This window comes from Rhinatrema bivittatum, chromosome 11 (assembly GCF_901001135.1).
Source record: "Rhinatrema bivittatum chromosome 11, aRhiBiv1.1, whole genome shotgun sequence".
Lineage (NCBI taxonomy): Eukaryota > Metazoa > Chordata > Amphibia > Gymnophiona > Rhinatrematidae > Rhinatrema > Rhinatrema bivittatum.
The window spans coordinates 55,979,011-55,995,709 of record NC_042625.1 but is presented as its reverse complement, the minus strand read 5'-3'; the positions used below and the strand labels follow the sequence as shown (position 1 = coordinate 55,995,709).

General features: G+C 42.8%; 1 protein-coding gene and 1 long non-coding RNA gene across 5 annotated transcripts in view; one reads left to right on the top strand and one right to left on the bottom strand.

Annotated features, from left to right (window-relative positions):
• The window catches only part of AIFM3 (apoptosis inducing factor mitochondria associated 3), a 128,748-nt gene extending 124,020 nt beyond the window's left edge, over positions 1–4,728 (bottom strand). For all 4 annotated transcript variants that reach the window (XM_029571694.1, XM_029571696.1, XM_029571695.1 and 1 more), the window contains exon 1: positions 4,600–4,728. In XM_029571694.1, the coding sequence (XP_029427554.1) occupies positions 4,600–4,630 (31 nt within the window). In that variant the 5' untranslated portion in view covers positions 4,631–4,728. The remainder of the gene's footprint in view (positions 1–4,599) is intronic.
• LOC115073348 lies at positions 3,638–13,761 on the top strand. Its single transcript, XR_003851992.1, has 3 exons — positions 3,638–3,710; positions 4,711–4,899; positions 11,808–13,761. It is a non-coding gene; the product is annotated as an uncharacterized LOC115073348 (long non-coding RNA).
• The last annotated feature ends 2,938 nt before the right edge of the window (positions 13,762–16,699 follow it).

Here is a 16,699-nt window from a genome sequence, read left to right as displayed (position 1 = left end):
GGCCGCATTGTAGGCAGGTCTAAAGTTATCTGATTTAACTATCTGGCTAACTTTTAAGACAGCTGAGTATATTCAGTGATGTGGTAATGCTGCTGAATATCTTCTGGTTAAGTTAGCTGGAAAGGCGTATCCGGTTAATTTAACTAGCCACTCAGCAGCTGAATATGGACTCCCATCGTGATTAACATGTATATTATATTTACATGCTCTGCTGTGGTGCCAACCAGAAAACCCTGCAAAAAAGACACTTGAACCCAGGGGCGGGTTGCAGGAAAATATCAGCCTGGGGGATTTTTTCAAAATTGCTCCATGGGGTATCTGGTGCCCTCATGCACATTCCCTGCAGCACATGTGTCAACAGCTCCCAAAAGCACGCCAAGTCAACCCTGGAACCTGGTAGAATTGAGCCAAAATATCTCCAAAATAAAACTTCATCTTTCCTAAATAATTAAGAAGTTGAGGACATTCTAGACCAGGGGTGAACAGAGCTGCAGCTCCTGCTCCATCCATGCAAATTGGTTGGGCCCCCTACACATTTGCTTATTTCTCTTATAGAGATATATCCTGGATTTTCGATTTGGCTCTTGAACCAGTTGCAAGTAATGACACTGTCAGCCAGTGTCAGACACACACACGCTCAATCACAAACAGAGATTGCAGAAACTTTATTGGCACATGCACACTGATACACACAAAGCCACATATTCTCTCTCAGACACAAAAACACACCCACACACTGAGTGTGGGGGTGTCTGTCAGAGAGAAAGATACCCACAAACACACTCTCACAGACAAAGTGTGTAAGGGGGTGTGTGTCTTTCTCATTTTCTGACAGACACACGCATTCTCTCTGAAATGGTGCTCTTGTATTGCTTGCACAGTGAGCGCCCACAGTCCAGCACTGCTGCACCATGGTGTAACGTTCTTGCTTGCTGCCAGCCCCTTCCCCATTCTGCAGCAGCCCCCTCCCTTTCCCAATCCCATTCTCTGAGACTCACTGGTTCCAGGAATAGCTGCTTCTCTCAGAGCTCAGTGCAGTCACCTCAGATAGAAGCCTCCCCAACACTGCATAGGCCCTTCCTCCTGGCTTACCCCCTTCCATCCTGCGTCTGTAACTTGCCTCCATTTCTCCGCAACCCTCTCACTACTCTAGTGCATTCCCATTGACTGCAAGCTACACAGTCTGCTGCTTTCATGGTTCCCCAGGCTGTGCTCTGCCTACAGACTCCAGGGAAGGGGGGACCAGAAGTGACCCATACTGTTCACTGGGCTTATATAAAGAGAAAATTAAGCCCTGACCAAGACTGGGGAGAGCCACTAACCCAAAGCAGCACAGCTCCAGATGGAATCCTGATTTTTCTTGTGGAACCAGTGCAACCAGGGCTGGTGCAAGGGTATTAGGTATCATACCTTACAGCCTTGCACACACTCCTGGCCCCACCCTTCCCACAAATAATTTAAAAATATGCATTTATAGTAACAGATTTTACATTAAAAAGAATATTCAGTTTTCTAAGGTAAAAATATCACTTACAATATGTGTATTATTTACATGCACCGCTGTGGTACCAACCAAAAAACTTTGCAAAAAAAAAAAAAAAGACACCTGCAGCCAATTTTTATTGGGACTATTGTAATGCATGTCAGCCATCAGAAAGCTTTAAGTAGACTGAATTACAATACAGTAAACTTCCCAAACAAAAACAGCACTAACTGTCAGCAGTCAAACAGTAACAACCCTATCTATGAAAAGGCAACACTGCAAATATTACACCAAGCCCTAAAACACCAAAACACCTAATATTAGGAAAACAGAACAAGTCAAGCTTAAGAGCCTGACACAGAATCTACATGCTAGTAGAATATCTCACCTTGGTCACACATGCAGAACACAGAGGTACGTTGAAAAGGAGAGCGGCAGCACCATGGTGGTCTGTCTTTCTTTCTCTTGTTAGACTGACTTCCCTCCTCGCTGCTCTATACCCCCTCCCTCTGAGTTAAAATGTGCGTTCAGCCTATCCTGAGCGCACATTGTAACTCAGTATGCATGCTTTTTAACTCCCAGTGCCTTAGCATGGCATAAGTTGACGGCATTGGGAATTTAAAAAATAAAGTAGCTTGTGCATTAGGATTTCAATGCAGAGTTTGCACGCACAGCTTCCTGCCTTGGCCTGTCAGTAAGAAGGAAGGGGAGGGGAGGGCCTTCATCTCTTTTACCTGCCATGCATGATGTTCAGTGCCGTTGCGGTTGTTGTCTTTTACCCATGGAGGTGCATGATCACTGCATCTCTGTGGTTCAAATACATGAGAGAAGAGGCTCACAGCATGAGCCTGAGACCCTCTCCTGATGCGTGACTCTCACGCATTATGTATGAGACTTGGCATGTCTGCCTAATCGCAGACATAATATAAAATAAATAATCAAATACAACATCAAAAGAGAGCTTCCCAGGCCTTTTTTCTGCAGGCACTAGACAGTACTTCCTACCAGCACCATTTTTTTTTTACTCTGCATCAGCTGCTGGGAAATTGCAGGAGAGGAGGGGCTGAATCTCTTCTTTGCTCTTTTCTGTCTGTTCCAGTTTTTCCCCTCCCTTCCTGATCTATGTAGGAGGGGAGAGAGGCTGTGCTGAGGGCTTTTCTCTGCAGGGCACTGGCCAATAGAATTGTGGCACCGTCTGCCCTGTAGGCTGCAAATAATACAGAACAGCAACAGATCCTGGTAACTGTCCATACTAATAACCAGTATAATTTGAATTACTGATATTAGCCCTATTATGCATATGTCTTCTTTTTTTTCTCCTTTTAACCCCTTTATGCATTACTTTGGCAACACGTATGCATTTTGTCATGACAATAAAGTCTGCTGAATCTCAATCTGAGAAAAGCACCAAGAGGGGAGGGAGAAGAAGCAAAGCACCCGTGGTGCCTCTTCCCCTTTCAGCCTCCTTTGCCACTAGTGCTTTTCCCAGGCCATGCTGCTGGCAGGGGAGGGAGAATGGAAAGGTGGGAGGATCATGCAGAACGCCTTTGAGAGGCACATACAATATACAGCTGTGTATAAAGCCCTATTACAATCTTACCCTCCCCCTATTCTTGAGAAGGAGCTGGAATAGGAAGGAAGACCAAACTGAAATATAAACATTTCTTTAGACTCCATGCCCACTCAGTCTGTGGACCCTCTGCTGGCACTGACAACTAGGAGAGCAATTAGTGCTGTATAGTGGCTTTTTACAAATCACTTGTACAATGAAAACTAGATTACAACCATCAACCCATTTTACATACTATGGTGTATACCAGTGAACAACCTTCCGAAGGAAATATTAGTTACTGCCAACACTGCACAACAACTTCTCCTGCTTTCCTCACTCACTACTTCAGTAGTGTATTATGTTGATAAATATACAAATTCCTGCAGCTTAACTGCATGGAAATAAATTAATGTTAACGGTACTTATACCTGTGAACAGATTAGTCAATATCCAAAGTCCCAGTTTCCGCAGGTAAATCCCTTTTTAACCATGGAAAGGGCTTTGAATATTTACCTACTCTTTAATTTTGTTTTCCCTACCTCTAATTGATTTTGTTGTTCTCTGCAGTTTCTACACATCTTCCTTGACGTTTGAGACCCAAAACTGAACACAGTACTCCAGTAATGGCTTGACGAATTTGCGTACAGTGGGAGGATAACTTTATTCGTCTTACACGTAATTTCTTATATTCCGCCTTTTAGGCCCTTCAAAGCAGATTATATTCAGGTACTGTAGGTATTTCCTTATCCCAAGAGGCCTCGCAATTCCTGTTAATATCTCACAGTAAGGTTGTAATTGCAGTTTGCAGTTTGTACTCTAATCTGAAGAGGTTGAAGCCCCTCCCATCTTGGAGTTGTCTGTGAATTGTATATGCATTCTCTATGTCATTAAAAATGTTAATTATTAACAGTCAAAGGACAATCCTTTGTGGAAGTCAAGTTTTAGATCTGGAAACGAATGCCTCCTTGTGTCAGCTATCCAGTCTGAAACATACAAGACTGCCAGTGTCAATGCCCTTCATCACCCTGTCCTAGAAGTGAGAGACCCTGACTCCTTATACCAGTGCCCTGAACTATTCCGGCCTCCATTCACCTTCCTATACTGGTCCATTCTGATTACATATGAATTGGAGTATTGGTCACGGGAGTTTAAAGCCAGCACTTCACCCGCTGAGTTTTTCGCTCTACGGGAGAAATTATTTTTTTAAAGAGCATTAAATAATCATTTCTCTTGTGGAGTGAAAACTCAGCGCACTGCCAGTCAGCAACCAGCTAACTTCATTATTACCTTAAAGTATTTAGGTTTGCTTGGGTTTTGTTCCTACAAAGCTTTAAGCACATTTAGGAGATTTTTCTCTAATACAAAGAGTTTTATGTGAGTGAAAATAAAATATAATTTTCCACAGATTAACTATAACCCAGAGCAGTTGGTAAATCCTCCTTTCAGGAGCAGAGAATTAACATTCCTGAATGAAGCCTCCCCCATGGACTCCCTTAGTTTGCCTGACCTGACTTCCTTTAGCTCCTGGCATGTGACAATTAGTGCTGGATTTAGAGGAAATCACCTGGTTTGGGTTTGGAGAAACATCCTCCCATGGTGAGCTAAGCGCAGGGAGAGAGGCGAAGTTGGAGAGAAGTTGCAGGCCAGAATGCAGAGTGTGTTTTTATTTTTCCAGCCAAATCTCCAGAGGGGGTGAGCCACTAAGCCATACTGTGAGCAAGCAGGTGCTACAGACAGTCACATGGGAAGCTGGAAACCTGGGACGTCCTTTAATGGCCAATAATCCACTGCCGCCATCATGGGCGTCAGGTGATCTTCAGAACCTACGTTAAACGGAAAAGTTCCATTAAGAATACATTCAGAGGTATGGAAAAAAAAAAGAACCTTTCAAAAGCTATATTCCCTAGTACTATATAGCACCAGAGGAAGCTTAGTTAATCAGATCACAGGTTTGGCTGAACATTCCTCCTGCTGCACACAAAGCTGCTAAGTAACTCCAGGTCACAAGTTACATTAGAGCTAATACAGGGTTTTTTAAATCTCTCTTTTGTCATCATTTATAGTGACAAAACTGGAAAAATCCCAGAAAGTTGAGAGAAAGGAAACACAGTATAATTACACGTTGGACTGAAAGTGTCTATCACGACATGAAGTTAGTTGGCAGCTCTACACGTTTGGCATGCTCTTCCTGAGTTGGAGGGTGAGGGTGTTAGAAAAAAATTGTATTTCTTTGCTAGTTTCTAATATTAGATAATTATGATTAGAAAGCACCCTCCATAGCTGTGAAATTCATAACAAATGCTCTAAGTAATGTCTTGTCTTCTGTTTTTATAAGAACGTCATAAACAACCAGAATATTGATGACAGATAAAGCCTGTCGGGTCCATCCACTTTGCCCATTGTCCTTACCTGCTGTAGACCCAAATTTAAACCGTAGCTTTGTGATTATCCTATAATATCATATTGCCTCAGCTATCTCTACTGGGAGGCTGTTCCATGCATCCACCAACCTTTCTGTGAAGAACCATTTCCTTAAGTTACACTTGAGTTTAACCCTCTAGCATTGTATCATGACACCTTCAACTAGATCTTCCTTTTCACGAAAAAAAAAAGCCTGCGTCTTGTACATTATTCATACACTTTAGCTATTGAAAGCTGAATGTCTCTATCACACCCCCCATCTTCCTCTTCTCCTTTAGCAATACCTAATTAATCGTGAAAGTCTTACCTCATAATGTTTATGATTCAAATTATGTACCCTCCTCTGGACTGTCTCTGCTCTCCATGATGTACCCTCCTCTGGACTGTCTCTGCTCTCCATTATGTACCCTCCTCTGGACTGTCTCTGCTCTCCATATATCATTTTGGGGAAATGGACTTCACAACTGAACACAGTACCCAGACCAGATCTTAACAAAGAGTTGTTTATTTGATTAAGAAATTCACCAAGGCAGGGTACAGCCTATTAGAGTGGTAACATATAGCCAATGACCCTTTAGCAGCTTAATAAAGAGAAGTTGGACAGTAAGGACAAAACGAAGTAAATCCGTTCTAATCTTGCCTTTTTTTATACTGGTTAAATGCCTCCCTATAAACCATACCATTCTTCTGACTCTCCCCATTGCCTTGTCATACTGTTTGCCAATCTTGAGTTCATTGGATACAATCATCTGAAGATCTCTCTTCTGTTTGGTGATGATCGGTACTTTGCCTCCTTCATGTACTGCTCCCCTCAGGGGCAATTCTATCATTAGGCAGGGTGAAAAGGCCAGCTCAGGTGGCAAAGTTTTGAGGCAGCAAAAAGTGCTCCCCCCCCGCCCCCCACCAAAACACCTATGCGGCAGCTGCCTCACCCTGTATCCAGATAGAGCACACCAGTGGCAGCAGTGCCTGCTTATGACATACCCGCGGGGAGCTCCAGCTCCGCAAGTAGGAAGACGAGATGGCAAGAATTACTGATGTGCGGGGCTCCCAGCTCCTCCTACAAATATATACAAGACTATTACTGGCCATGAGGAAACTCCTCGCTTACTAAGAAGGGAGGAGCTCCCTCCCAGCCCCTCCCAGCGGCGATGGCAAAATTTCTGACATGCTTATAGGGCTCCTCGCCCCTGCGAGCAAGAAGAAGACAGAGGCAGCAACGGCACTGATTTGTGACATGCCCACAGGGATCCTAGGCTCCACGGACAGAAAGCCAAACCTCAGGCTGGCTCTAGATTATGACATACCCACGGGGTTTCCAAACCCTGCGGGCAGAAAGAAGATACCCGGTGGGTGGCATGTAAAGGAAGGGAAAGTAAGAGAAGGGGGTGAGGAGTGTGAGTGAGAGGGAATGGCAAAGCATGCTATGAGAGGGGAGGGAATAAGTGAATGAAGGGACAAAAGTTAAAGGTGGTGAATGAAAAGGGAGGGGAGGGTAAGAAGGAGATAAGTGAGTGTGTGAGAGGGGAGGGAAAGAAAGGAAAGGGGCTGAGAGGGAGTGGAAGAGAAGGGGTGAATGAGAAGGAAGGAGTGTGTGAGTGAGTGAGCATGTAAGTATATGACAGAGTGAGTGTGAGCTTGTATGTGTGTGAGCATGTGGGTGTATGTGTGTGTGAGAGCATGTGAGAATGTGAGCATGTATGTGTGAGCATATGAGAACATGTGAGTGTGTGTGTGTGAGCATGTGAGAGAGTGAACATATATGAGTATAAAAGAGCATGTGAAAGTGTGAATGTGTGTGTGTATATATGAGAGCATGAGAATATGTGTATGTGTGACAGAGCATGTGAGAGTGTGAGCATGTGTATATATGTGTGTGAAAATGAGCATTTGTGTTTTAGACAGTGTGTATATTTGAGAGGGAGTGGACAATTTCAGGGTGACTGGAAATTTATTTATTTATGTAACAGCTTTTAATATACCGGCGTTCGTGGGGCACATCATGCTGGTTCACAATGAACTTGAAAAGTTCCCAAGTATGGAAAGCTGGAATTTTTAAAAATCTTTATTAGTTTTAATTATTATTGGATGTTATTTGATGTGTCTGCTATTTTGACATATTTTAATGGTTTTGGGGAACTTTTCGAATTTTTATATGAATTTAATTTTAGAATGTTATTCTATTTATCAGCTGTCTTGAAATATTTATTTTTGTATTAGTATGGTTTTAAGGTTTTGCCTGCTGAGCAGCCTCTCCTCCATCAGGGATCTTTAGCAAGTCCTTCTGCAAGCTGCGCAAGTCACCACTTTCCTGATCACTTGATGCCTCAGCTCCAGCCTATTTAACCCAGCTTGTCCAGTCCCTCAGTGCCTCTTCATGGAGTCACCTTAGCCCTTTGACCTGCCCAGCCTTGTCTTGCTATACCTTGCCTTGTGCCTACCCAGGCCTTCTGCCTTGCCTTGTGACCTATCTGGACCTCCTGTCTTGCTCTATAGCCTACCTTGGCTTCCTGCCTTGCTCTGTGGCCTATCTTGGCCTCCTGCTATGTTCTGTATCCTACCTTGGTTCCCTGCCCTGCTCTACAGCATTTCAGGCTTCCTCGCCTTGTTCTGTGGTCTTCTAGACTCTCCTGCCTTGCTCATTTGCATTCTGGGCCTATCTATCCTGCCTTTCAGCCTTCAGGCCTACTAGGATTACTTTGCCCAGTCTCGTGCCCTATTGGGCTTTCTTGTTTCCTGTTGCCTGTCTAGTCCTGTCCTTGTCCAGTCCTTGTCCAGGCCTTGCCCTTGTCCTTGGTTCCAGCCCCCAGCCAGTACCTGTGTCCAACCCCCAGCCTGCGTCTGTACCCAGCTCCCAGCCATGATGTTCAGTAGGAGACAAGTTCTACCAGCCCCTAGATGAAGATCTGTCTTGCTCTGTTTTCTTAATAGGGGGTGTATTGGTGTTTTAAAGCCTGATGTAAATTTTGCATTGTTGCATTTTTATGGGCAGAATTTTTACTGTGCTGGCAGTTAATGCAGTTTTGGTATGGGAAGTTTACTACATTGTAATTGTAGTTCAGTTTATTAATGACATTTTGAGAGCTAAGCCCAAACCAAACCCACTTTACAATAGATCTAATACCATATGGGCTCCAAGTATCTTTTTTGCAGGGTCTTCTCATTGGCATCACAGCAGTGCATGTAAATATCATATCCATGTTTTTGTAAGTGATATGTTGATATCAGAAGACTGAATGTCCTTTTCATGTAAAATATGTTAAATATGCAGAATTTTAAATGTGTGATGATGGCTTAGGCGGGGGGAGTGTAATATTCACCAAGCGCCTAATACCCTTGCACTGGCCCTGACAGAGTGCATCGTGCCCAGACCCTCTCCATTTACCCATCTCCCACTTCCCCAGGATGCAAATGCTGTGGAAGGGGTGGGAAGCACATGGTAGGGTTCCAAGGAGCGTGGAAGGTTTGCCAGCTTCAGAGAAATATTTACCAACACTCTTACCTGCCAAATCTCTGGGTACTCTGACTCCTCCTGCCTGCCCATTTCCCCCAGCATTTCAAAACATCAGTAGGGCCAGACTACAAGGGGGGCAGCATCTCCTTGCCATCTTAGTGATCTGACCTGTGCAGTGCCATCCCTCAGGGGCGGGGCACCATCTTTTCCTTCGCAGCAGATTACCTTGAGCTGCCCCTGGGATCCTAAATCCCAGATGCATTCCTGTTCTTTTAAATCTCAATTACACCTCATGCTTTCCTAAATACGTGTGGGTCCATTTTCAGTCGCTATCTGACCAGCAAAGTTATCTAGATAACTTTAATGCGCTCTACAGCACAACCGGATTTAGCTGGATAAGTTACCTGCTAAGTTTGAATATCAGAGTTAGCTGAAAAATGTATCTGGCTAACTTATCTCTACTCAGAAACACCCCTGGAGTGCCTCAAAGTTATCTGGCTAAACTGGAGGCAGTAGGTGAGAATCTTCAAATCCTGCCATTTGTCCGGCTAAGTTCAGACTTAGCCGGACAAATGGCACTGAATATTGACCTCTTTGTAATTTTTCTACTCCCTCTGGAATCCAAGTCATCTTGCAACTCTTACTGTCCTCTGCAAAAAAAAAAAAAAAAAGACATACTTTCCTTTCTAAGCCTCTGCAGTATCATTTATGAAAATACTTAATAGAGTTGGACCCGGTGTCAGGCTGAAGACTCTGCAGCACAAGCACACAGGATTTATGTGGCAATAAAAGTTTATTAGAGATGCAAACCACAGAACAGTTCCTGCGTTATGCACTGCAGGTAAGCTTAAAAGTAAACAACAAGTAGGAAAAGGCTTACTTTCAGTCCAGATCTTTGCACTGTAAATTCCTTCCAGTAACAGCATATACAAAATTATAGACAAGTATCACTTTAAAGTGCTGAAATGCGGAATATAAAATAAAAATAGACACGGGTGCATTAGTTCTGGGTGGCAATTCCACTTCTATGGATAGCAGCTCTTTAGGAGCCATACAACCAGGACCTGTCTGCACAGGGCAGGTTCTCAGTCAGTGACTTCTAAAACAAGAATAGAATGGTTAGTTACGATTGTATAAGGGGAAACATTCCTCAGCATTTCAGCCTTGTCCAATGTCCCCTAACATAAGTCCACAATTACAAGGCTTGAATATCAATCTGGAGCACTGGGTGAAGCATCCCCTTCAGGCACAGGGTGCGATGTATCATCAGGAGTTCCAGCTGGAGCACCCTCCTCAGGTAGAGTCCAGCACAGCAAGCACAAGAATCCATCCCAGTACTCACAGGTTCCAGAAGACCAGCAGAGGTACTGATCCTGCTTAAGAGCTTTTTCGGCCGTCTGCTGCTCCATTTTACTTGTTCAATAATTCCTGTTAGGTCAGGGGTATCCTCTCTTGGAATGGCTCAAGCCCTTGCTGACAGATCATGCAGAACAGGCACCAGATCTGGCATAGGACTTGCAGTATGGTCCAACCTGGAATCAGAAACTAGCTAGGCTTTTGGCATAATATTTGGCCCAGAAACTGGAATCCTAGCAGGTTGCCAGGGGTGAAGAAACATGTGGATAAAGTTGAACCAGTAGATGTGGTGTATTTGGATTTTCAGAAAGCATCTGACAAAGTCCCTCATGAGAGGCTTCTAAGAAATCTAAAAAGTCATGTGATAGGAGGAAATGTCTTTTTGTGGCTTGCAAACTGGTTAAACGACAGGAACCAGAGAGTAGGACTAAATGGTCTGTTTTTACAGTGGAAAAAGTTAAACAGTGGAAAGAGATATGATGAGTGAGGTGGTCAAATTTGCAGACAGCACTAAATTATTTAGGATAGTTAAATCACAAGCAGATTGTAATAAATTTCAGGAGGACCTTGCAAGACTGGAAGATTGGGCATTCATATGGCAGATGAAATATAATGTGGACAAGTGCAAGGTGGTGCATATAGGAAAAAATAACCCATTATATTAGGTTCGATATTAGTTCTGCACACAGTATTGAAGGTGCGGTCTCACTATGGAGCAATACAGAGGCATAATTCGGCACATGTCAAAAAAGATGTAGTTGCACTGGAAAAAGTACAGAGAACTGTTAAGCTTAGAGAAGAGACTGCTGAGGAGGATATGATAGAGGTCTACAAAATCATGAAAGGACTTGAATGGGTAAATGTGAATTGGTTATTTACTCTTTCGAATAATGCAAGGACTAGGGAGCACTCCTTGAAGTTAGCAAGTAGCACATTTAAAACAAATCGGATCACTTAATACACACTTAACCTCTGGAATTCATTGCCAGAGGATGTGGTTAAGGCAATTCATGTAGCTGGGTTTAAAAAAGGTTTGAATAAGTTACGGGAGAAGTCCATAAACTGCTATTAATCAATAGGGATTAATCAATAGGGATCTGTTTAATGTTTGAATACCTGCCAGGTACTTGAGACTTGGATTGGCTACTGTTGGAGATAGGATACTGGGCCTGATGGACCCTTGGTCTGACCCAGTATGGCGTATCTTATGCTCAGACATAAGAGTTTAACACTTATTCCATTTATACAGATTTTAGCTTTCTATATTCCTGAACTTATTTTTGTATTTATGAATGTAATCTGTGGTTTTAGTACTGTGTTATTTATGCATATCTCAATATTTGATGTAAAAAATGTTGCAATCCGCCTAGAACACTGATGTATTTATGCAGAATAGAAAATTTTAATTAAATAAATTGTTGTATGAAATTGTGGAAAAATGATTTCATACCTAGTACACTAAAGAGCGTATGTAATAAAAGTTGGGCAAAAATTTAGAGTGAGCATGCAAAAATATTTAATGTGCTTTCTTATTCTCATAGGAAATGCAGCTGTTGGCAACCTTAGTCAAGCTCAGTCTATTGGAAGCAGCACTTGATTTCTGAAAAACAGGCCCAGAATTTGCCAAAGACTGTCTAGCACATGGCCTCCTCATGACGACCGTCCCTCTGTTCTTTGGAAGAAATTCCCTAGGAGTACTCTGCCTGTCAGATGTGACCTTGAGAGCCAGGGACCGTCTGCTAGTTAGCAATATGGATCTGGCTGGAACTACTCCTGAGATGAGGCTTCTTCCACTGCTGCTCTGAGGTTGTAGAGATAGACCAGAGTTCTGGGGTAGGCTCTTCAGAGCTGGTTTTTGATCACTATCCTCTACGGTTACCGTGGCATTCACAAGCACATTCTCCCACACTACAGCACGCTTCCTGTCTGGGGGCTTCTGATCAACCACAGTATATGAAGTTTATATTAAGTCCCTGTGTATGAAATCCCCATAAATACTTTTCATGAACTGGAAAATAGTTCTTCTGGCAAAAGAGTGGAAGTTACAAAAGTTTCACATGCAATCATTCTCTTATTCTGAGACAGTCCATAGAAACACCCGACTGCCCTTTTCTCCTGTGTAGCTCACTTTATGCCAGGATGGAGTGTAAAGGGTAAAATTAGATTCCAAGTCATCAACCATGTATAAAAGCCCTAAATGTTAGATTGCTGTTTGTAGCTAGTACGTTTATGAAACTATGCCATGTTGTAGTGATATTACCTGTGTCCTTATCTTCAATGTGAGAGACATTGATGTTATCTGTTTCCATTTAAATCATAATAGTTCTCCACTGTGAACTTCTGGATCATTAGGTTCTAGTTATGTTGATAACTGTGGAAAAAATCTATTCTCTCAGATAATACATTGGCTTATCCTGTTTGGAACTGTATATGGTCTCACCAGTGTCACTCAATATTTTGTCTTAAGGATATCTATCTTCATTTTTTTTCTTTTATTTCAAACACATTTTATCCTAAATCTTTTATCTATCATATTTTGAAAGCATGTGATAAAGTACCATCTGTGGAATCACATTTGCTCTTGCTTTTTAAATATGTTCATTTTCAATGCACTGTCTGAGCTTCTGAAGTGTCTTTGTGGTAATTTATGTTGTGTCTTCTGTAATGGATTGAAATCGTGATTTGTTGTGCTTGCCTAAAGTAATTTTGTAAAACTTGTCTTGGAACCATCCCACTTCCTTCCTGCCTTTCACTGGACTATTGGTTTTGCTACACGAGAGTCATTATCCTTGGTTAAAAATGTATAAACAACCAATAAGGGTTTGCATATTTTAATTAATGGCTCTGGCTTAGTCTGCAAAACTACTCATTTAAGATACCAAATAACATATTACTTGGAGATGTATAGAAATTATTGGGCATGCCATATTACATTTTTCCTTTCAACTGTTCAAAGGAAAGTATAATGCAGATCCTGTCCTCTGAAACCTAGTCCTAGAGCCTTACTTAACCAGTTGGTTATCCACAATGAACATGCAGCATGACTGAGATATAGCTGCATGCATTGGAGACTCCATGTAAGCAAGGGGATGGCCTAAACATCAGTCCTTTTGGGTCAGGCTCCTGGATCAGGATGAGAATCTGCACTCCACCATGGGAGGATTTCAAATTTTGTTCTTGAGAACCTTCAGCAGGTCTAAAACTCAATGTAACAAAGAAATGCAAATTCATCTGGTTCTCAGATCACATGTATGCAAATATATTGCATGACTGTTCATTGTGAATATGCCGCAAACTAGCCCTGTTGGGAATTATTTAAAACAAGGTTTGAAAACTTGTCAGTCTCCATGACTTTTCCTATCCCTTATTTGTGCTATTTAGCAAAATGTATATTGCCTAAAGAGTAAAACAGAGACTACCATACTGCCTCTGTATTGATCTATGGTGCAACCGCACCATGGGTATTGTGTGCCATTCTGGTTGCCTTATCTAAAAAAAAACCATACCATAACTAGAAGGTTCGGGGAAGGGCAACAAAAAGAATAAAAAGGATGGAAAAGCTCACTTTATGAAGAGAGGCTAAACAGGTTAGGGCTTTTCAGCTTAGAAGAGACAATGGAGAGGAGATATGATAGAGGCTTATAAAATCATGAGTGGTGTGGAACAAGGAAATAGGTAATGGTTATTTCTAATTGTACTAACACTGATCCCTCTCAACTGAGATATTTTCTGAATAATAAGAAGCTGAACAAGCTTACTGTTAGTGATGATCATAAACAGAAGCCCAGTGATGTGTGGCAGTTTATAATTGAGGTTGGCGCTTTGTTCTCTTTTGAATAGATTGCTTATGTCTTATTTATTTAAATATTTATGTTCTAAGGTTTTCTGCTGCCTCTCTTTCTTTTTGTGGTTCTTTATGCAAAGCCACTGATTGCTTTTTGTTGTCTGGTTTATCTTACTGTTTTTGATTGCTATCAATGAGCTTTTTTGCTTTTTAAGTTTCTAATTGATTTAAACTTTGGGAGTATTTTTTTAAAGAATTTATGCACTTAAAGCTGGACTTCACATGTTTAAGTCAGCTTTTGAAAATTGCTAAGATATATACTATAGAACTTTCAATAGATTTTAAGCGCGTAAATGGGCTTTTGAAAATTGCTATGATATATGCTATTTTTATGTTTATAAATCCTTTTCAAAATTATCACCTTAAAATTTAAAGAATAGAAAAAAAATAGTACTAAGACTAGGGGATATTTCACAAAACTAGCAGATTTAAAGCAAATTGGAAAAAGTATTTTGTTTTGTCTTTTAATTGATGTTTTATTGTGAAAACAATTACCACATACTTGGTGTGATAAAAATACAACATTGTTTTCTGTTCCCCATGTGGTATATTTAGTAGAAAAACAGCAGATCTTTCGGAATCCTTTCCCCCTGTTACGTTGGCCAGCCACGGGACTCGCAACCGGCCTCTCTCACCTCCCGTCCCGTTTTGTCTTAGAGGTTGCTCTGCTCCGGGGCAGGGAGAGGGGAGCGCTCCGGGTGCCATCTTCGTCCCTCCGGCCCTGCCTGCCTGCAGGAGGCCTCTCTTCGCGGCGGAGATGCTGCTGATGCCGACTTCCTTCAGTCGGGCCTCTAAGCATGCGCGCACGCTCCTCCCACCTTCTTAAAGGGCCCACGGTGTGCCAGGACTGCCGGCCCCTCCTGATGACATCATCCCCAGGGAACTGTATTAGGCGGGTCCTGACTGTCAGGGCTCGCCTTAGCAACTTGTCCTTTCTTTCTGTAGGTTAGTTGCTTCTCCGGCTCCAGCCTCAACCATTGCTACTTCTGACCACTGTCTCGACTTTCTCCAATCTCGACCACTGCTACACCTGACCACATCTCGACCTTCTCCAACCATGACCACTGCTACGCATGACCACGTCTCAACCTTCTCTAACCTTGATCACTGCTACGCCTGACCATGTCTCAACCTTCTCTAACCTTGACCACTGCTACGCCTGACCACGTCTCGACCTTCTCCAACCTCAACCACCGCTAAGCCTGACCACATCGCGACCCTCTCCAACCTCGACCACTGCTACGCCTGACCACATCTCGACCTTCTCCAACCACGACCACTGCTACGCCTGTCCTCGTCTCAACCTACTCCAACCTCGACCACTGCTACGCCTGACCACGTCTCGACCTTCTCTAACCTTGACCACTGCTATGCCTGACCACATCTCGACCTTCTCCAATCTCGACCACTGCTAAGCCTGACCACATCTCAACCTTCTCCGGCTTCGACCACTGCTACGTCTGACCAAGATTCTAGCCTTGCCACCCTCCAACCAATGACTCGCCTGAGCTCTTCCCTACTACCAGCTCCACCTGCCAGTTGTGGGATGCTGCGGGGCTTGACCCCTCGGGTAACTACCACCTCTATTCGGCCCAAGGGTTGACTAATTCCATGGACTTTAACCCAATCATAACACCCCCATTATCTCAAAAATCAGTTGGGTAATCTCATCCCAGAATACAGCGATATTCGGACATTCCCATCACATATGTATGAAGGTTCCTTTTAATCCACAGTTCCTCCAACATAAATCCCCCACATTTGGGTATAAGATGTGTAATCTGACTGGGGTGAAGTACCATCGAAATAGCAAATTACAGCTGTTTTCTACAATTGTAGCTGAAATGGAACTCCTTATTGTATGAATATAGCAAATATGTAACATAGCCTCCCCCCCCTCCCCCCCAAACCCACCCCTGAGTTGAATGTGCCCTCTGTCAGTGGTAGATATATAGCGTTATGGTCACCCTCTTACAGTGCTCCCTCGCTCTCTCTCTGTCACCCTGTTATGCATCCTCTATAAAACCCTTACTATTATTCACAAATCCATCTAAAGACACAACTCCAACTGGCTTGATGAGCCGCTCCGCCTCACACTCTCTAACCACCTCACCAGAGCAACCAATAAAGGGACACTTCATGTGCCATCCCTCAAGGAGTCACACCTCACTTCCATGAGGGATCGAGCCCTCTCCATTGCCGGTCCCATCCAATGGAACTCACCACCCACTAACCTCCGACTTGAGCCTTGTACCATCAAATTCAAAAATAAACTAAAAACTTGGCTCTTCAAACAGGCGTACCCAGACTAGATCCCATGCCTCCAACCCTTTATTGCTTCAGCAGCTATGCTGAACCCATGTATAAAGTTATGCTGAACCCATGTATAAAGTTATGCTCCATTTTTTACTTGTTAGCTTTACACATGATGTTGCCCTTGCTTGCCAGTTTCGGCTACTTTTCCTTTTGTTTCTGTAGTCCCATCCCCTGTACCTGTTTGATGTAATTTCCACCTTCAGTTCCAATGTAAACCGATATGATGTAACTACAAATACCGGTATAAAAAAGTGTTAAATAAATATAAACCTA